The 22,972-nt window shown below is 31.3% G+C and overlaps 1 protein-coding gene across 7 annotated transcripts in view; it reads right to left on the bottom strand.

The window, feature by feature from the left end:
- Positions 1 to 20,906, bottom strand: part of LOC143232388 (growth hormone-regulated TBC protein 1-A-like) — a 30,994-nt gene extending 10,088 nt beyond the window's left edge. For 2 of the 7 annotated variants that reach the window (XM_076467748.1, XM_076467754.1), the window contains exons 1-6: positions 20,810 to 20,847; positions 19,945 to 19,980; positions 11,694 to 11,845; positions 4,720 to 4,766; positions 3,796 to 3,907; positions 2,833 to 2,957 (exon numbers count right to left, since the gene is read on the bottom strand). In XM_076467748.1, the coding sequence (XP_076323863.1) occupies positions 2,833 to 2,957; positions 3,796 to 3,907; positions 4,720 to 4,766; positions 11,694 to 11,845; positions 19,945 to 19,980; positions 20,810 to 20,832 (495 nt within the window). In that variant the 5' untranslated portion in view covers positions 20,833 to 20,847. The other 5 variants (XM_076467749.1, XM_076467752.1, XM_076467751.1 and 2 more) reach the window with 5 other exon arrangements.
- Positions 20,907 to 22,972: the final 2,066 nt, after the last annotated feature.

The raw sequence follows: 22,972 nt of genomic DNA on the forward strand, positions 1-22,972 counted from the left end.
AACTCCTAACTATTGATTTCTCTAAACCAATCAATCATTCAAGAACCCATGAGAAACACACCATAAATATATAAATGGTTAATAGGCCACGTAATGTGCCATTTCTGGGTAAAATTGTTTGTGTGTGCCCTTTGATATATTTTTTTTTCTTTTCATTATTATCTATTCATTGCTATGAAAAAAAAAAAGGTTGTATAAATGATCCAAACATATTGTTATATTTGTGGTAAACTTATAGTACAAAAAAGACAAAACATTACAAAATTTGTCAAAAAAACACAATACATGTATTTTGGTATAAAACTTGGGGACCAAGACAAATCACGGTGTCAAAGAGTTGAGACAATAGACTAAAGGTAAGAAAAAGTCTTTGCCTTTTGAAATTCCAATGGTTTGGTGTGAGCCTAGGAACAACAGAGATGACTGCTATTTTTGCAAATGCAAGGCTACAACAATCAAAATAAAAATGATATTTTTATCCGAATCTTCAATCTTTTATAAGACCTGTTGCTCATGGACCTGATGTACCAGTATCTACCATTGATACAGTTTCATCTGATTCTGAAGTCATTAAAAATTATGGTAAGGACTGTTTTCAACCTGAAAAGTCTGATGAAACACAATTTTTCACATAAGATGAACTTAATGAATTGGTGAGAGATATGGGCCTTCCAAAGGATTCTTCAGAAATTTTCTGGTGCAAATGTTGAGCCACAAACTTACTTTATCAAGGGACATAACTTTACTTGTACAGTAATCATGAGAAAGAGTTTATATCATACCTTTTGCTGGAATATTTACTGATTTACTGAAACAATACTCTTGAATTAATACCAATGCTAGGAGCTGCAGTTTATGACCTAAGTAAATGGTGAATGTTCACTGATTTCTCCAAAGATAAAAAAATCTAAAAGGTGTTCTCTTTCACAATGGTAACATATATGCATATATTTCCATTGCTCATTTGGTTCATTCGAAGAAAACATATGAAAATCTCTAACCTCTTATGGTCAAACACAAAGAAGATGGTTGGCTACTTTGTGGGGATGTCCTAGTCTTTGTATGTTGTTGGGTCAACAATTCAGTTATACACAGTTTCCATGGTTTTTGTGTGAATGGGAGAGCAGAGTACAAAATTAGCTCTGGAAAAAAAAAAAAACAATGACCACACAAAGTCAGCTTGATACAAGGATCAAAATACACCAAGTGTGAAAGTTTGACTGACCCAAAGAAAGTCCTAGTTCTGCCACTTCAATTAAAATTGAGCTTGAAGAAACAGCTTGTAAAGGTCTTAGACGAATATGTCGACTGCTTCATGTATCTACATGGACAATTCCCAGTTCTTTCAGGAGTGAAACTTACAGAATTAAATTTTTTGGAATTCAGATTAGAAAAGTGACTTTGGATAAACAGTTTGAAAGGATAATGAGGAAAGTTAAAAATTAAGTGTGGATAAACATTTAAAGATGTTATTAACAAATTTTAGAAAAACAAGGACCCAAATTACAAAAATACTGTCAATAACATGCTTGATAAATTCAAAGAGTTGGGTTGTAATACGAATTTGAAAGTTCATTCCTTAAACTCATACACTGACTACTTCCCTGGAAATCTCAGTGCTGTCATCAAAAAACAAGAGTAAAGGCTTCATCAAGACATCAGGAAAATAGAGAAGGGGTATCACGAATGGTAGAACATCAGCATAATGGCTGGTTACTGCTAGTCATTAAAATGAGATACCCCAGATACAATACATAAAAGAAAGACACCAACAGGTAGGTTTGAAACTAAAAGATGTAGATTTCACAAATAAAAATTATGACTAATGAGAATGCACATTCATTTGACATCAATGTCCTTCCCATTTCTTCCATTTGTATTTTGTTAACATAATAATAAAAAATGTTCATTGTGGTAAACAAGATAATAATTTGATCTAAGTATATGTTTTTTTCATCCTGATTTGTAAAATATTCTTACATGATTAAAAAAAATGAATATTATTTTCACACAATTTGTGCAGCTGAATTATGGACAATCCTTTATCAAAAAAACATTTACGAAGTTTAAGTTTACACATTTGTGACATCAATAAAACTACACTTGTATTCAAGTTACAAGGGAAAAATTAGCTCTATTTTGTTCAAAACTATTATGACTGTTCTTGCTGTATTATTCTTAAAAATTTCAGGAAATTCACGTATATTAATGATTTCTTTGGAAGCTCTCTAAACATCAACTAAAATGAAAAATTTGATTTTTTGACTTTTTATGTTTAAAAGTAAATAATTAAATAAAACTATTTTGTAGAATAATTTTCAACTCATAAATATATTATTTTCTGCAGGTTGGAAAGTGCTGCAAGATCAAATTATCTATCTTTTTTTTTTTAATTTAATGGTGAAATTTTACCCTAGAGGCACACTGCACCCACCTGGGCATGAAAGACTTGATACTCAATTACCTCAATTTTTAAAGCATATGCTTGTCATCAATTTATTAAAACTAAACGTTTTTTTAATATTTCAATCTTATTCATAGTTATGGATACATGTATAATATTCAAACAATACTTACATAGCTTATTAACCCTTTTAACATGTAATTAAATTTCACACTCATTAGATTTCTACCAAATATTTTCTCTGTATAAAGAAATGTTTTATTCATTAAATCAAAAAAAGCAAGTGTTAATAATGAGGTAATATATCAAAAAAATATCATCATAAAAAGATGTTTAATATGTGTTATTAACAGTGCATGGAAACAATAGATGACTCATAGGAGATAATCTAGAGAAAATATTTGAAAAAAAATTTTATTACCACTAACCTGGCAATATCCAACTGATGGATTCTTCTGGGCAAAGGCAACAAGAACATTGTAGAGTGGCTGTCGTTTCCCATCAAGAGAATCAACTTTGAAATAAATATTGTCAGGAAATGTTCGTGGTATGTCTGAAACATTCAAAATTAGTCAAAAATTTTAAACAAGGACATAGGTTTATATTAACGTAAAATTAATAAATTTTTGGCAAGAAAACAATCAGAAAATAACATTATTTTTCTTTCACCACCATACTTTTATAAACTAAAAGATAATTAATATAAATCAATACTCCAGAGAATTCTGAAAATTCTCAATTCAAAAGATATAAAAAAATTATCACACAAACTTAAAGAAAATGTATTGGGTATTTATTATAACACACAGTTTTTTTTTCATTCTTAACTCTCCAAGTTTAATATGATATGTATTATAATATTTTGTTTTTCCTGGTATTTTTTAAATTTTGTGTTTGCTATAAAACTTTCTTTCTGTCCCTACTCTACAAGTTTAACTCTTTAAACCCACAATTACTTTTATACTGTCCCAATAGCAACTGTCATACCTTACAAAATTTCAGGTCTGTTTATAAAAGGTTTATAATAGCATGGTTTGGATTATTTTTCAGCCAGAGAGACTAAACTGTTATCAAACACTATCACCAAACAAAGAGTAAATTGGGATTTTCAGTCAGATGCTGGGAGCATCCACTAAGATTTAAGGAGTTATACAGAATTTACCATATGTGCTCCCCAACTATTTATTCTATGCTTATTATGGTACTTACTTCAATAACTTGGCTTCTCCTATCTTTCTATAAACTTCTTTACCATAAAACTAAAACATAACACATCAAACTTCACCTATTCACAGTTATTTTCACCTTATCTCATCAAGAAGTTGAAATATAACCAGAGAAAAAAAAGAAAAGAAAAAGCCTTACAAGATGACAGTAATTTGTTTACTCACCTATTTTTATAGATTCCACAATCTCTGGTGGAATAGGCATTGAAAGAAGAGTGGAATATAGGTCTGGATCTGCATCTTTCAGATCTTGAGCTTTACTAACCTCCATCCAGACCTAGCAATTATCATACTTTAATTAGTAAATAAAATACTTTTTTTATTCACACAAAGAAAATATTTCTCTCTTATTTACATTCAAGTTGTACATTTTTTTTTGTAATTTTAATATTTCTAAGTCTATTAAGTTTTTCAAATACAGCAGACATACACACACACACACACACACACAAATGATAACATCAACAGGAATCTACTAACAGTGAGCTACAATATATATTTCTAATAATTTTAAGAAACTCAATATCAATACACTTCATACTATAAAATGCATAGTGTAATACATAATATACAATCACTTTATTACAAAAAAAGAGCTTGAAAGATATAAAAGGACATTATTTTAATGTAACTTTCATAACACATCTTAGCATATTGTAATTTATAGCAGTTACTAATAGTTCACCCACTATCATACACTTAATTAATGTAGAATAATATGTCTACATAAAACAAGTAATTTTTTTACACTTTCTAAACCTTTTATATGAATAGTCTTTACACAGTCACAAAATATTCAATATGTGTTTTAGCCCTATACCTCAAAACCCTGGTTATAGGTTTGTTTGGAGTTTAATAGTTGTATATTTGTATAATATATTGCACTGATTATAGAATAATTCATATCATTCTAAGCTTAAAAATTCTCACGTTAGACATTTTTATTTCTAACTGAACTAATTCGAATTGTTTTCTCTATACTTCATTAATATTGGATAATTTAAATTGTTCACACAGGATACTGAACATTCACTAAACCTATATCTCTAAAGCTAACCTAAGTTCTAACCATGATGTTTTAATACTCACCAAACCTCTATATTCACGTGGTATTCCTTTTCTTATATACCTTTTTACTGAAAAAAAAACAGTACAACAGCTCCTAAACATGTTTCTAAATAAAGTTTCAATCAATAACATAACATTAAAAGACAACAAAAGACTACATTAGTGTCATCCACTACATTAAACTAAACACAAACTTAAAGCCACCCTTATCATTCAAATATTTATCAAACTTTCCTTTAAACTTTCATAAAATAATTGCTCCTGTCCCATCTGATGGCAACCCATTTCAAAGGCTAAGTAACTATCCTGTTAAAAAAGTTAATATTTTTATACACTGAAACAATGTTTCCAACAGACATCTCCACTCTACAATGTAGCTAAACCATGCAGAAACATGAACTAGGTAGGAGTTTCAAAGAAAATGACAAGCAAAACAAATTGTGCATATATAGGACAGCACTGGATAAGAAAAGCTAAAACATCTTAACAAAAATAAAGGTGATTTAACTGAAGATGACTCCTAGTCAACTAAAGTTTTTGTCTCCTTAGTCTTACCATTTTCACCATTAAATAGAAAATAAAAATATGGTATCAACATTATCAACTTTCTTATTCTTAAAAGACTTCAGTCAGATCCCCTCTAGCTTCTCTTTTCAGGAGAAAACAAGTTCAGATATTTTAAACTTTCTTCATATGACAACCATTCCATCCTCAGTATCATCCTAGTAACTCTTCTGTGAAACCCTTCCAACAATTCATTGTCCTTTCTAATGTTAAGGTAACAAAACTGAACACAATGCTCCAAATCTGGTCTCACCCATAACACTATTATTATCTTTATAGACTTGTACTTAATATTTTTGTAGATGCAACCTACAATCCTATTTGTCCTTCCACTAGCAATAGCAAATTGTTTGAATGACTTAAGAGATTGATCAACCAGGAACATAGAGATCTTTTTCTTCCACAACAGAGTTAAAGTTATTCCCTTTAAAATTACACTCATAAATCAAATTGTGATACCTCTCATGAATTACCTTGCTACACTTAAAAGCCATTTGCAATTTATTTGCAAATAATATATTTACTACCCTTTCATAACCCTTTCAGTGATACAGATGCAGATTTGAAAAAAAAAAAAAAAAATGGTCCTAACACTGAGCCCTAAGGTACACTACTCAGGACATTAATCCAATTTAACTGAACTCCATTTACAACAACCCAGTTCTTTCTTTCCATCTACCCAGTTCTGATTTAGTGAGCAAACCTATCACAAAGAGAGAACTTTTTCAAGAAAATTAAATGTTTTCTTCAAATAATATCTATTAAAAGCCAAAAACATATACTGTAGACTGTTACAGAATGTTAATTGATTTTGTTAACTATAGGCAAAAGACTACTTGATTAATTGAACTGATACCAGAAAATATTATTAGTTATGGACAGAAAACAATCTACCATTGTAATATTCTACTATACAAGTTTTTATGCAGATTTTAATAAGCCTCTGCTGTAGTGAAAAAAAAATTCTTAGCATCTAAAATCATGGTTTTTATACAGTTAGTTAAATTAATGCTAGTCTACCTCAGAAGTAACTTTGAATTACATAATGTTATGCAGCTTAAGGTTGCAAGAACATAGATCTATCATAAATGTTAACAACTCATCAAACTTAAATTGTTAGGTTTTACCTATTTATTAACTTAACCTCACCAAGTAATATTAGCTATTAGCTTTATAAGGCCTACTGTTAGTTGGTGTGTAATTATGTTTTGCAAAAGCAAGGTTATGTTACTGTAAATAGCCAGCAACATTACTATCTCTATTTCTTGCAAATCTTGAAAGCTTTTAGTTCTTGTTTTTCTTTTTACAGGCATACACTTTGAGAGCATTCAAGGCTTGTCTAACAAACACGAATTGATTCAAGGATATTTCTGAGTAAGAATATAAACATTTACAACATAAACTTAATCATTACATTAAAAAAAACAACTGAAATCTCTATTAGACATTTCTATTAATTATGGAGTATTAAAATATTACACTCTTCAAAAGTTTTGTTTTAAATAGCCATTTTATGAGGTAAGTAATAATAACCTTCAGCAGAATTTAAACGAACTTGGATTAATTTCCTTTACAACTGACACTTGGAATGACAGTCACTATTATTTGTATTTGAACATAACAGTTAATATTTTTTACAACAACCATGTAGTTGTATTCTCAGGTTAAACAAATTTTTCCCAAGAGTGAATAAAACAGGTCCAAAGTTGAACAGAAGATTAGACCAAAATAAAACAGTACAAAATGTGGGGAGGAAAGGTGGAAAGTGTGAAAGAAAGTAAGTACCTATCAGAAATACACTTTCAGTGCAGGAAAATTATAATTTCTGATACAGTACTTACCTCCTTTCACAAGATTAACTAGAATCTCACACTAAAGAGGAGACATGACAAGTGCGAGAGAGAAACAGAAGTACCTCCAAAAGCACTAAAATGGTACTTCTGATTATGAAAGAAGGATATCTAAAAAACAGTTGGGAGCATCACACCACTTTTGAGCTAGGTATATACTTTGCCTGTGTGAATAATTTGGGAAACTCATCGGCAGAAAATGCAAGGTGCAGAGAGGTTGGGAAATATCAAACCATACCCAGTAAGTCACCTGAATCTAAAACATTCTGTATGGGGAACTAACATCCCACAAGGGTAGGATGAGGACCATACCATATTCACCTACAACCCAATAATTGGAGACCAAAGTCTGCAAGAACACCTGGGTACAACACAAAAATCAATATCCTACAGCAATCCAGAACTGGCCATTCAGCATTGAGAGGATGGATTCCATTTGTGCAATAACTGACAAGGAGTGGTTCATTCTAATCCAATACCTCTTCTAGGAGGAACTAACATCTTGTGATGGTAAGATGAAGACACCTAATAAAATGAGTGAACTGCATGTGTGACAGCTTAACTCCAAGTGTTATAAAATGTGTAAGCAGTAAGTGCAACTGAATATTGTAGAAAGATTGCATCATCCATTTCGGAGATGGATCAACTCCAGTGAAAGTGTAAATGGTATCAGAAGGTCACAGTCATTTTTAATGGGATGGACTAACACCAGTAGAGTCTGTTTTATTTACACCAGCAGAACACCACCACCCTATTCTCAACTGAATATTTATAGCAAATATTTTAGTAGCAATTATTCAGAAGAAAGCTTTCCCGGTCCAGCACTCTAGCAGCTTGAAACTGGACCGGGACCAGGACTCCTGTACTCCACTTGAAGAAGGAAAGAACTATGCATTTGGGAGTTTGGAAGACCATCATTACTGGAGACAGTGCAACAGACAGCTGCAAAACCCTATTTGAAAAGCAGACCATACTGAGTTCTTCACTCAAGATATGGCAGGGATAGGAAACTGTCCCCTTCTACTTTACCCATGCCATCAATAGGTGGCATGATCCAGGAAGAACATGTTTAAGAAACAATTATTACAAGGTAGAAAACATTCCAGCAATCTTGTGGAACATCCCATCTCTACAATGATCATACAAAGTCACGGACAAGAGCATACAGTCAATATGGCATACAGTGCAGATTTTGTTGTTAAAGTATACATGGCCAGGTACAACTTGCCACACAACATGATTCAAGAGATATACATGGCCAGGTACAACTTGCCACACAACATGATTCAAGAGATGAATCCAAAGCAAGGGCTTCTGTTAGAAAAAAAAGCATTAATAAAGACTTACATAGTGTCACAGCTGCATCTAAGTGTGAAGTATAACCACATGGTAGGCAATACCCTGAGAATACAGGAATAATGATTGAGATAATGGGAGATAAATGTCAGTGTGGTGGTCAACATGTCCAATCACAGAACTTCCTCCAAAGGTCAAAGATGATGAGAAATAAGGGACAAGGTAAAGAGGCAGATTGTACACAAGGTAAAATGGAATAACAGAAAATGGGGAGGGGATAAGAGGAGTAAGCTAACAGGATGAAACAATGAATCTAACTGAGAATTATGAAAGGGAAGAAAGACCTGAAAATAAAAAGGTAGTCCAGAAGAAACTGCTGGGAATGTGGACCCTTAAAGGAAACTGTTCAAACAATATAACAATAAACAGCATGAGGCAGGCATAAAATTCTCTCCAGATTATGACAAAGGTAACATGAGAAAGAGTGGGAAGGGAAATGGGAAATATCAAGATTTTACCCTCATGAGCCACTGAAGGAAGAAATGATCCACAGAAAGAAGATGTAAAGTTGCACAGTATGCAAGGAACAGCTATAGGTAATATACCTGACCTATGTCACCCACAGGCCATAAGAGGAAGGGAGTATGCTTTAAGGGATAGGTAAGATAAAGAACATGAGGCAACGGACTCAAACAGTAGTCAAATGAGCACAACAGTAATGTCCCAATCCAGAAGTACCAGACACAGATAAACTGCAGCACCACAGAAAGTAGCAACAGACAAGGACAGAGAAGGGAAAGTTTGGGAGATAGGAACTGATGCCACAATCAGCTTCAACAGGAATAAGTGGGCCATTAGAAAAAAAAGGTGGAGTGTTATGGGACAGTAGTAACCCTCGAGTCCAAAGATTCTAATATAAAACATGAACATCATAAAAGAAGCAGGGCCACATGAAGGATATGGAGCCAGGAAAATGTGTCCAATGGAATTAAGGCAATACGACTCAAAAGAACCTCACAACAAACCATATTTGCAGGGCCAGATCTAAAAATGACAAATGGGCCAATGTGAAAGTAAGGCATGAGATTAAGTCCCCTCAGAACACCCCTCAGGGATCCAGTGAAGAACCCCTGACAGGAGATGGACTGAGGATAGGTACCACAAATAAATTGGCATTGTAAAACAAATATATTTCAATAATAGTTATTCTAATACCATCTCCCATAAGGAAGGTAAAATGCATATTATATCTAAGTTTATGATACATACAAATCAACAGGTCTAATCATTAAATACAACAGAACTTAATACTAGCAACTTTGATGAAACAAAATGCTGACCATAAAAAAAAATTACCCCTTTCAAACCATCTTTAAAATGTCTGAATATTAACAATGACTATTTCACAGTACTGACTGAACACAACTAATGCTTATTATACTTATAAAGCAATCTAAATTGCTCTATACACATTCATGGAGTAAATCAAAATTCCATTATTTCAACAAATTTTCATCTGAATAAGTAAGTGACTTTACTATACAAGCAAACCTTATAACTCTAATTCTTTCAAATAACTCTTTTCTTGGGTCCAAATGATTTCTTTCTATTACCAAAAAGAATACTTGTGAGTTTGTGTATATATATATATATATAATGGGAAATATAGCTAACAAAAAGGAACCAAATAAATATAATAAACATTTCTTTTTAATTTTATAAAACAGGAATCAATATATACATTGCCTAGTTAGATTTGGTAATATAGAAAATTTTACTGCTACCAAAAAGCTAAGCCTACAAAAACTGAGTTACTTAAAATTTAAAAAAATGTTATCCCTCTTTTGGTTAGATTAACATAATTACAGTGATTTGCCAAAGAAGAGATAAATTTGCTTAAATGTCTAGTACCTCAGTTGTTGTAGTTTTGATTTTCTTGTTTCATTACTTTCTGTTGCATTAAAAATGTTCACATTATTCTAGCTAGGTTACATACACATCAATTCCTTCTTGTCTTTATAAAATTTATACATTTCTTAGAATACTTCTTCCTGAAAATGAATTGAGAAAGTATATAAAATATTTTACAACTGTGGTTTTAATTTACCCATTTGAAATATGATTAATTCTAATTATCCTTTAACTGTTGTATGTTGCTGATACCACAAATCAATCGCTCCTAACCTTTTTTTTCAACTGAGAACTAGTTAGTTATGATCCCAAAATTATACAGGTGTGTACAATACTAACTTTTTAAAGTATTTTTAAATTATGTTGTTAAACAATACATTTCAGTTACTTAAAATATAAATACACTTTTTTTTTCATTTTTCAAACAACTTGCAGACCAGCAGCTGTTAACGACTAATGTCGATAACATGAACTACTCATTCCAGTTACCATGATAACATCAACAAGGAGCTTCAATGTACAATGTTTCTCTAGATTTTCAGGGCAATGCCTTCTCACATGCCTACTGAAGCCTGGACTTGGAAAGATCTACCATAACAAAAATTTCTTTTTCTGATACTTACTCAGATAGCTTTTTTTTTCTAGGCAGTTAAATGTATTAATATTTACTTTGATTCAACCAAGCTCTCATAATATTATGACACAGCATTTAAAGTTAAAAAGAGAACAACAATGCAGCAAAAATTTTCATTACATGTAGATTTAACTGTTTGTAATTACACAATTACAGATGTTCTTGACTGTAGAAGAGAAAAAGAAGAATTATTTATGCTATTAGTACAGGTACACTGTTATTCATATAAAACTTTATTTTTCAACAAAAGGTTATCAATAACATCAGTAGATTTAAAAAAATGTAATTTCCTAATGTGTTTGTGTTAGTGAGTTTCTTTTCTGATCCAAGTTTTTTATTTTAAGCCAATATAGGAGTTTGAACCTAGTACAAAACTTCTCTTGTTGATGGAAAGGACAAAAAGTAATTATAAATTTTCAATTAATCTCTAATACACAATCAGCACAGCTACAATGAAAAAAAATCTGATTTCTTGCCACAAATACCTGTTTTCTTACATTGAAAGAATATTCAAAAGGGAATTGATAAAATCAAAATACTTTTCCAATGATCAGTGTTGTCGAAAAAACCCACTTGTAAAATATTTCCTTAACCCAAATGAGCCGTTTTTACATATATATATATACTTTTCCAATGGTTTTCATGTTTGTTTACATCCCAAATTAATTAGACATTCTAGACATTCAAGGATCAGAAATCAGTGGCTGAAATACAATAATGATGTACAAACAAAGTCTTACCTTTTGTACCTTTCTTAACACTTTTCTCCATACCAAGAAGATCTTCCCATTTCTTTGCACGTCGTGATAGTATTCCCAAGTAATTGGACATAAAATCATCATAGGATTCATAATCAAAATCATCAGGTCTCTCAAATCCATATGGGTCAACACTGCATCATGCAATTAAGGGAAAGTTTTTGAAAAACATTTCTCATCAAGAATTTGGAAAAATATACCTTATAAACATGACCACACATTTTAACTCAGAAGTAAACTGAACATATGTGTTAACACAAAGCATTCCTGTATGTTTTTTAACCAATGTTTTTCTTAAAGACTCATAATGGTGAAAATCTTAATTCTGCTTCTAAAATAGTGCTTTTGTAGTGCTCAATAATGTAACTTAAAAATTTAAAAACTAGATAGCTTTCATGTTATTTAACTCATACAAGACTTTTCAACATTTTCAACACTAAAAATAAGGCTTTAAACAAGTACGTGATGTATACTTAATTCACCCATATTTAATAAATATCTGATGATGATAAAACATGCCCACAATTTTAATCAAGGATTTTTTTAACAAACTAACCCTTATAAAAAATTAATATTCTTTACCTTAAAAATAGCACTGTCATCACAAGTTACACTGATTTTATAATAAACATCTTGAACTAGTCATGACTAATAACTGTGTTAGTTCTAGGGATTGTCTTAATGTGAATTGTCTAAAAATGATTTAACATCAAAATTGGCTCATTATATTCACAACTTTGTTTATAACAAAACACTTTTCATCTAAAGGCCTTTTTCTTAATATTTGTATATATATATACCTGCAATATTTTGATTTTTGAGTTAAACTATTGACACAACAGTCACAAAGAGAATGAGACTACTTGAAATTTTAATTTTGATAAGAGAGTCTCAAAATACTGGTGTAAACTAAGGTTTCTGGATTTATGCACAAGTAAATATCTTAAAATTCTAATCCAGTATAATATAAATGGATAATGCTATAAGGCTACAACAATAGAAGAAAAGCAGATTGTAAAGCTTTTAGCATATTTATAACATGATGGTATGTTGGTTGTGATTGCAGTAGAAAGTATAGTTACCATATTTAAATTGGTTGTCTGAAATATCAAAATTCTGGTATAAAAACATAGTTAACAAAATAATTATATCTGAAATGTACTTCAATATTATATTCTAATCCAGTTCTCTTAGTTTGACTGATAATTCTATGCACTGATCTTCTCTCTTCTTCTTCCTGTGTTTTATTGTCTGCCTTTTGTAATTTCTAGAATCTGAAACTTGCAAAATGATGCATAATGTGGTGGAATACTGCATCCATCTCATGCGTTGAATACTCATTCCTCAATAAAGGTAAGAGAGAAAAGGATATTATTAAAAGAACCTTTTGTGTGGTGCTAAATTATTGCATAAGTGGATAAATGAAAGATTATTCAACTGGTCATTATTTCTCATGCAGCCTGCTGGGCATATGTGTGCAGTGTGACTAGAACAATAAATGAGGTCATACCTTATTCAAGAAAAAAAAAATACATGAAATATTTGCTACAATAATCCAGTGTAGAGAAAACATATCCTGAAGAAAATGCAGGATTAATATGTATGGCATAACCATACCAAACAGCTTGTGTCATATAGCAGTGGGATGGTCTGTAGTACACTTTTAGGAAACATGGAGAGACATCTCATACCAGTGAGATTACACTGGCTTAAGATGGAATTCTAAACATAGCCAGCACCTCTATTATCCTGAGCCTGGGAAAGCCAGGATTTTCCCTTTACTCCACTCAAAGAAAGGGGGAATTTGTATGAGGGAGAATGCCAGAGACATACTCAGACTAGACAAGAATCATCACACTTACATAAAGTCCTACACTGATAGACTATGCAATGGATTACCACAAATAAAAACAGCAAATACTAGCCAGGTGTGAGGACAAGTTCACATTTGGTGCTATCTTATTTTCTGTAGTATGGTCTGGAAGGAAAAAAATATACAATAAATATATTTACTGTTAAAATAGCAATGAGGAGAGCTCCATTTCAACAGTGGGCACTCAGCCATGGTACACTAGTTTCATGCTTTCTGTTATAATCAACATGGATTTCATGAGAAAAAAGTATTTCCTTAGGCAACATCAGCTACTTTGTGGTTTCCACTGTCTCCATAATATATATATATATATATATATTAGGTGGTTTTGAAACCTATAAAAAAAAAAGAGAGAATCACAAACAACTTATTTTGTGAAGAGTGAAGAATAATGACTTAAGAGAAACAAAACCTAAAGTACATGAAACCACAATGTGGTTTAAGTAACATGACATTAACATTTCAGGAGTCCTCCAGATCCCTTCCTAAAAAAAAATCTAAATAAAAGGGAACAGTTAGACACAGAAGCAAGAGAGAGACCATGAAATGACAAAAAGTAACTGGAGGCATTAAAAGTAAGTGTCATTACCTTCAGAATAATTAACTACTGATGAGGCATATATCCCAACAGTTCAATATCACAGGAGGTAAATTACTTAGGAAGAGGAAATCTATGACTAAAAATAAACATTACCAATGAGGTAAAAGATCATACCAAACAAAGGTCAAAATGATTGTATAAGGCAGAATCCAATAACACTTCAGAACAGCCCAAGTTTTGGGGAGGAAGAAGCTTTCAGCAGAAATAATAAATATGCTCTTTTGATAAATAGCACAGGAAGCAAAAATATAAGAGCCAACACTCTGGCAAGCAGGAATAAAAATATTTCTGAAGCATAAATAATGAGACTGAACCACTCCAGATAGTGTTTTTACTTACTACCATATATATAAACAAAATATTTTACATTTTGCAATTAGAAGAGCTGAAAGATATTTAACTTAGAACTAAAGCCATTAAGCATTTAAACAAATAATAGCAGCTACATCTGTTCTCTCAAAATCATCACTACTATAACTCATATTACAGTCTATCCAGCTTTCATTAAATATTTCTAGTTTGTATTAAGAATGTTGAAATACCATAGAATAATTGAGATAAAAAAACATTAATTTTGTTAATGTAAGATAAGAAAATACATTTGGGTTATCAAAATTTGGATTACATGTTCAATACAGCTGGAAACTCACTCACTACCATAACTAAAAATGATCTTAGCATAAAGATATAAAAGTTCCTCAAGCTATTAAATCAGTGCTCTGTTGCTTGTAGTGAAGTCAATAGATTTTAGTGATTATTTATAATAATACTCATTATGAATTAATAAATAATTATGTATAAATTGCTAGTTTGGCCTCATTTGTAATATTATATTTGGTTTTGGTCTCCTTATCTAAAAATGGATATTAACTTAGTGGAAAAAACATTTAAAGGAAAGCAACTCAACTAGTATGATTCTTGAGACAGAAAGGTTATACTGTGTGAACAAGTTAAGAATGTGTATTTTCTACTGAGAAAAGTAAGAAGTGATCATATTGAAGTTGAAAAATTATACAGGTGATCAATAGGATAAATGCCTCTGATTTTTTTATACTATATAATGAGGATAGCAGGGTAAGATAACACAACCTAGGCTCCAGTTCAGACAACTGTATATTTGTAACAGGGTAACTATATATAGAATGAATTGCCATGTGCACTTGTGAAGGCAGGAGATTCATAAGTCTAAAAATAAAGTCAGTTGTTTACTGGGAAATAACAGATGGGTATAAATTTTTCCTTCTGCTTAAGGGCAAGTGTGCAGGTACCTTGTTGTTTGCATATTATTTATATAACAAGCAACTATTTAAATAACAAATATATTAAAGTTTATACCTTTAAGAAGTTAAGAATTTTTACCTGGACTTTTATAGATAACACTTATTAATCAAGTGTTTTATAATAAAGTTAATTGCTGATGCAATCAAAAACAACTTTTCAGTTTTCTTTTAGAATGCTGTGTTCAATATTGGTTTTCTTTTTTCAATATAAAAAAGGAACTTTATTTTCAATAAAAGTACAAATATAAAGAATCATACAGTTGACCACTTGATCCATTGAAGTCATTCCTTTAGGCTTTACTCATCAGTATGATTAACCAAAGTATCAAACTGAAATCAAATGTACCCCTTCAAATAAAACTTTAACAGAATTTCAACAAACATCCCAAATCATCAAGCAAACACTTCAGAAGTTTATAATTACAAGAGAAATAACTAACAAATATTTTCTTTACATTTAAAAAAAGAATTAATATGATATTTTCCTCTGTATGTTTAACTACTCAACTCACTAACCAACATATCATTGATTGGCAGGTTATCCATGTTCTATAAAGAACTGAATAAATCAATTCTACACATATTTCTCTCACATCCCCATAGAAAACAAGAGATTTCAAACTTCTCTTTCCATTTTAATTACTTAAACCAGGTATCATTACTATCAATTTGTTTCTGAGCTCTCTCTGTTGACAACCAGTCAACTACATTTTTAAATTAAAGACATGAATTTTGATGCTAGACTTGAGAATTTATTTATAAGGAAATCTAATATGAGAATTCAAAACAGCGTGGTTGATATATATAATGTTTTACATTAGAATGCAAAATTAGTGTATAATATATATTTCAGTCTGTTTGGTGACTTTACAAACATAAAAAGAAGTACAATAAGATACCTTGCATCTTTTTGGCTAGCTGATGCCTAATGAATACTTTACTGGAGTCTTCTTCAACCAACTAATTTTCACCTATTTGTAAATCTCTCCCATTAAATAAAGGTGCTTGACTGAATGTGTTAGCTAAAGGATCAGCTCATATCAGAATCAAATAACTAATAAAATTATTCAATTTCAACAGTAATTTTTCATTTTAAAATTATAAAGTTAAAGTAATTGTGGATATTAATGGTAAACTCCAATAATTTTATTGTGCTTCACTGAATTTTGTAATCACTGTGCTTATGTGGTGTCCTTTGAGTTACACACTGATGTTTTATTCATACTTTAATCTCATAATTCATGAAGATATACTAAATAAAATCATATCAACAGGTATTCCCTTAATATAAGAAAGAACATTGATAACAAATACCTGTTTGGTCAATCAAGGTCATCTCTCACACAGCAATATTTTGACCCAGTTTTATTTAGCCCTTTCCATTCAAATTATCTCAAACAAAAACAAAACAATCCTACAATATGATTACAAAAAATAACTTTGTGAAAAAAATAAGTATGCACCTGAGTTACCCAAGATTAATTATTATCCCTAGAAGTCACATTCACATTTGCATGTACAACTTTTTCATTCTATCCTCTCTAGTTTGAATTTCCTAAGTATCATCATAGTAGCCCATCTATGTAATGTTCCAGGCAGTTACTTTTTTGTAATAGGCTGGTTGACCCACAAAAAAAAATGCCTTAATGTGAAGTAAAAGCTAAACCACTAATGAAGTTTAAGAGAAAACTGAATGAGTAAGTATTCTGGAGATCAGGATAGGAAAGAAAATGATGAAAGAAATGAAAAAAGAAATTTCTACATATGATTCTCAATAAGGTAAAAGTAGAAAAATGGACATCCTAGATGGGCGAAAGGGTCCTTTTTACCTTGGAAAAGAAATTAAATGTTGATATATTTAGCATAGTACTTGTAATTAACCTTCAGATCCTGGAGAGCTATTAGTGTTTTCCCCTATATCCAAACAACCAGATATAACAGGATAGATCATTTCCCAAACTACTAGCTTCAGTTCTTCCAATCAGTTCATTTTCATCTTCATATCAATTGCTAACATAAAATGCAAACAATAAGTCCCTCAACCTGTGTTCATTCAACAATAACAGAATTAATAAAAGAAGTTTTTCTTCTAAAAACTGACTGGATAATGAACCTTTTTACTCCTTTATTATCAAAAAAATTTTTTTTTTAAATATTGTTCAGTACTACACTACATGTCTTTTATTGACCATAACAATTCCAGTGGAAACTTTTAAAGGACTAATATCATCTTTGATTTTATTTTTGCAGCTGAAATCTAAGTAAATAATTTACGTCTGGGATATCATCAAGGCAGTCACCCAGTATTTGATGAATATAACTAGTATTAAATCTTGACCAGGATAAAATTACAACTCATTTTTATTTATACTTGAATTCTGTGACTTAAAAAAAAAAAAATCCAATGGCAATCAGGCAACAACCAAGATTAGCACAACTACAACAGCACTTCAAAGCTATAAATGAGCATGAGAGTTTGTTATCATATAGTAATATAAATTCAAATACTTAAAGGATGCCTTAAAAAACTACAAAGAAAAAAAATTAAATTTAGCACTTATCATACAAATATTTACCTAGCCCTCCCTTGGGGTACAGACAATGTCTCACCATATTTTGGATAAAAAGGAAAAGAACAATGTCTCACCCAAATATTTTTTATATAGTCTACCTTTTTATTTATTTTTATTACTTTTTTTGCATACATCTTAAAAGTTTGTTGTTTGGAATGGTTTGTTTGTTTTAAAATGAGAACTTAATTATGTCAAAATTACTTTAAAAGAGTGTTTATTTCCAAATGAGAATCAATTAGATAGGTAAGTTCGTAATTATGACTCGTATTTTTTTCAATATGAAAAATTACACATTGTTGCAAAACGTTTGAAACTTTGTTGCATGAAATTGTCATCTCATTAGAAAGAAATTATTCTATTTCAATAAAACAATTGTCAAACATATTGTTCAGTTGAATACAAGAGATTAAACATCAAACAAAAATTATTAGAAAATACAAGACATAATCATTCAAAAAAACAATTTTGTCCAAACCACAAAACAAAAAATATGACAATTCATGTGAAGAAAAACTTAGAGCAACTGCCCACAACTGAAACATTGTTCAAAAAACTTCTTGAATATTTATAAAAATTAAAGAAATTTTTGCTGGTTAACTTCATTTGATTACCAATTCAAGTTTTACAGTTACAATTTTTCACAAATTTGCATCTTATACTTTACCAAATAAATGTCAAATTTTTGCAACAAAGTACCTCTTGTAATGCACTGAAAACCTCCTTGATCCCCTCCAATTCTACGAAATATTCATGCAGTCACACCTGCTGAGGAAGACTACACAAACAATCTCTCCAAAACTTGGAATAATGGTTTCAGAGCACTGGTTAGCTACAAGCATCCATCATTTTTGAAAACTTTAAAAAGTTTTAGAAAGGATGAAGAAGTAATATCAAACCTAATTGTACAGGAGCATCATGGTCAACTTCCAAGGAAACATCTCATGCATTTGTGTAATTTTTTCTCCAGTGAGACATTGTCCTGGATCCCTCCCTTCAACTTGTTTCAATTTACTGTATGCACTATATCTGAAGGTAAATAATCTCAAAGGACAACCACTCTATTAAAAAAGTAAAGCTGTCTAAGATCAATATGACTTCTACACTGCCAAAACTAATATTTGTGTCTCCTAGAACAACCATTCTAACCATTACATTTAAAAAAAGTGATGCGTCACATAATCAATTCCCTTAACAATCTTAAATAATCCAGTCAGAACCCCATTAACTCTTCTCTTCATAAGACTTTATAAGATTATAACATTACATCTCTAACTTTTCCACATTCCTACTGTTGAAGTAAAAGTTACTCCCAGTGTCAGATAGTAGTTCATTACTCTAACTTATTAGCCAAATCATACAAGGTTGATTCATTGAACAAATTCCAAATTTACTCTATGTATTTGCATGTGACAAGCTTTTACTTTTAGTAAAATGTAAAAGACTAATATAAACAAAGATAGATAAAAATATATATGTAAAAATGGTTGGTTTCGGTTGAGAAAATTTTTATGTAGAGCAGAGAACAACATTTCGACCTTCTTCAGTCGTTGACAGATTCACAGAGAAAGAAAGAGGTAACTGACTGATAGCTGACCACATGCTTGAAGGCGGTTGTGTAATTGAGTGTAGGAATGTAGAAGGCATGCTTAGATGTTGGATTATATTTATTAATATAGGTATAAAGGTGTTCCTTTGTATTGGTTTATTTTGGGCTTGAGTTGTTGTATAAGTGAGGCTTCTTTAATTTTGCATTTGTTTCTTTATTTGATATTTAGTTCGTTCCTCTACATAAAAGTTTTCTCAACCCAAACCAACCATTCTTAAATATATATTTTTCTCTACAAGTGAGATTTCTCATCATCACTGATTAAACAGATAGATAATTATATTAAAAAAGTATATGTACTCAAGTTGCATTTGTAAAGTGACAACGTCTGTCTGACTTGGGTTCCAAAAAGCCACAGTGTAAGGTGATGGTCACATGAAAAATAAAAATACAGATTTGGTCAGTTGCAAACTCTCTCTTTGTTAACCTGAAGATGACCTAGAAAGTTGAAACATTGTTCTCTGATTCATTAGTAAAAGTGTTAATACACGTACCAACTGTCCTGAGATACAAAAATATAGACTGCACATACTGACATTATTGTTGCAAACTAAACTTTTGTGAGTAACCTTGTATAATGTATATGATATTTATTCTTCTCTCTCAAGAACTATCATGATTTAATAATGTTGGGGAAAATGAGTAATAGGTAACTCTGACACCAAGCACATAATATTGTGTTGAATGGCACTTTGTAAGACTAATACATATATAGGTATTTGGACTTCCATCTGTGCAGGGGTCAATCACACTTATCTCTTAATCTTATATTTATAATTTATATAAAAATATTATGTTTTTTAATGATTTGTAACTCCACTTTTAAACTAGAATCAATCAGTTTTAATAGTACTAGAAGAGTTTTAATACTGACTGCCGCTTCTGTAAAAGTAAAATAAATTCTTAAGAAATTTTTTAAAGTTAAAACTAAAACGACTTTCCTTTCAAAATTTAAGTTATTCAACTGGAGTCAAGACAAGTATTGGGCCAGCCACGTGGGTGTAAATATTTGAATTAAACAATAATACACTATATTCTTATTATAAGCCTTATGTCTTTACATAACGTTCACATTTATAGTTACTTTGATTTTGATAGTATTAAAAAATAGCACGTGACTTAACACTGTAAACCCTACTTTTTGAAAATATTTGTAACCACATACCTCGCACGTAAAACTTCTGCCATTTCCAAGGAACGCCTCCAATTCCATTGAGTAAGAAAAAATCTCAGAATAAATGTTAAAATTAATTTAGAGTAAAATCATTCAACACAAGTAAAAACGTGGAAAAACATTACAGCTATGTGTTATTAATAATATCAATTTATTAAAGAAAATCCTGCTCGTATACAAAATAAATATTGTTGTAAGCTATGTTTTAATGTAATTTTGTTAGCTAGAAGGCATAGAATACTTTGAAAGCTTCGGAGGTTGTACATCAAGTTTTGTTGTAGCATATTCTAGCATAGTTTATAAATACAACGTATAATAAAGAGTTTGTTTTGCATTCAATCGCAAAGCTATACAATGGGCTATCTGTCCGCAGAAATACCGACCATGAGGAGCCATTGTGTTAGTTAGAGAATTAATTGAAAGATTGAAAGATAGTTAAGGTTATATCAAGATAGTGAGTGAACCACTTAGTCGTTAGCGTATTGGGTTTAGTTGTTACTTTGCACAATTAAGTCGATTCCTTTCAGTTAAGGTTATTTGTAAAGTAGGCCTGTAGCACTTTACGATAGTACACAAGTGTTATAGTTTGTAGAAACGTTAAAGGATGAAATTCAGTAACATATTATCGTGACTGGAACGGACGTTGAGTTATTTTTTTCCAGAATTTAAAAGAACCCAGCAACAAAAGTACTTCACTCCTACTGTGCACATTTACACACAATAAAAAAGCTTTACGACAATGCTTTAAAATTACAAAAAAAAAAGGTTTGGGTTGTTTTGAATTTCACGCAAAACTACACGAGGGCTATCTATGCTAGTTGTCCCTAATTTAGCAGTGTAAGACCAGAGGGAAGACAGCTAGTCATCACCACCCACCGTCGACTGTTGGGCTACTCCTTTACCAACGAATAGTGTGATTGACCGTCAATTATAACGCTCCCTGAAAGAGCAAGCATGTTTGGTGTGATGAGGATTCGAACCCGCGACCCTCAGATTACGAGTCGAACACCTTAACCCACCTGACCATGCCGGACCAGGCCAATCGAACCAGATAGCTTAAGCGAGGTTCAACAATATCAGCTCAGAATTAATTTGCTCGTCGTAGACTTGGATTTTCGATAAAATATTCAGTTCCAGACCAGATATAAAACTTAGTATTGTATGTACGTTTGTAAAGCTATTGTATATAAACCATCATTCGCAAGAACTGTTAGTAATAACCGTTATTATAAATTGCATTGCTTTTAGTTTGTGTATTAAAATATATTTGTGTTAAAAAAGAAAGTTGTGTGTATCAATATTGCTGGTTAATATCACAATTTAATACATACTAACATTTAATTAGCTTCTAAATTTAAATATAAATTTTCGGTTATTTGAAATAGTAATATATCACCATACCTAACATAATAAATTAGAGGCACGTCCGAAGTAAATTATAATATGTAACAATTAAAATTATATTATCTTATAAATGTCGCTACTCGACACTGTATGAGTATGGTTTCGTTTGGGACTGGCATTTTTACATGAATTTCATGGAATTCAAGTATTAGTATTGGTCAATTCAGATAGTTCCCGTACGAGCCCATTGGCTACTATAACATTTGAGCAAGTTCAACACGCGACAAATAGATGAAAATAAATAAATACAGTGCTGTGACACCGGTATTTATTGCAAGTTTTTCTGTTGTAAAATAAAATACACATAGAACTCAACTTCATCTCTTGCAAACTGACTTTAACGTAATGTTTCCACAAAAATAATGTCTTTCTCAGAGCATGGAATACTCATTGGCGAGAGAGAGCTAGTTGGTGGAAAGAATGGGTTGTTTGTTTGTTTTTGAATTTCGCGGAAAGCAACACAAGGGCTATTTGCGCTAGCCGTCCCTAAATTAGCAGTATGAGACTGGATGGAAAAGCAGCTAGTCATCACCGTCCATCGCCAGCTCTTTTACCAATGAATAATGGGATTGGCCGTAATTTATAACGCTCCCACAGCTGAAAGGGCGAGCATGATTGGTGTGACGGAGATTCGGACTCGCGACCCTCAGATTACGAGTCGATTGCCTTAACCACATGGCTATGTCGGGCCTAGAAAGGTTTGAGTGGAATAAATGTTGAATCTAGGAGTAACCTTCTGGAAACAGAAAT

Source organism: Tachypleus tridentatus, chromosome 11 (genome assembly GCF_004210375.1).
Source record: "Tachypleus tridentatus isolate NWPU-2018 chromosome 11, ASM421037v1, whole genome shotgun sequence".
Lineage (NCBI taxonomy): Eukaryota > Metazoa > Arthropoda > Merostomata > Xiphosura > Limulidae > Tachypleus > Tachypleus tridentatus.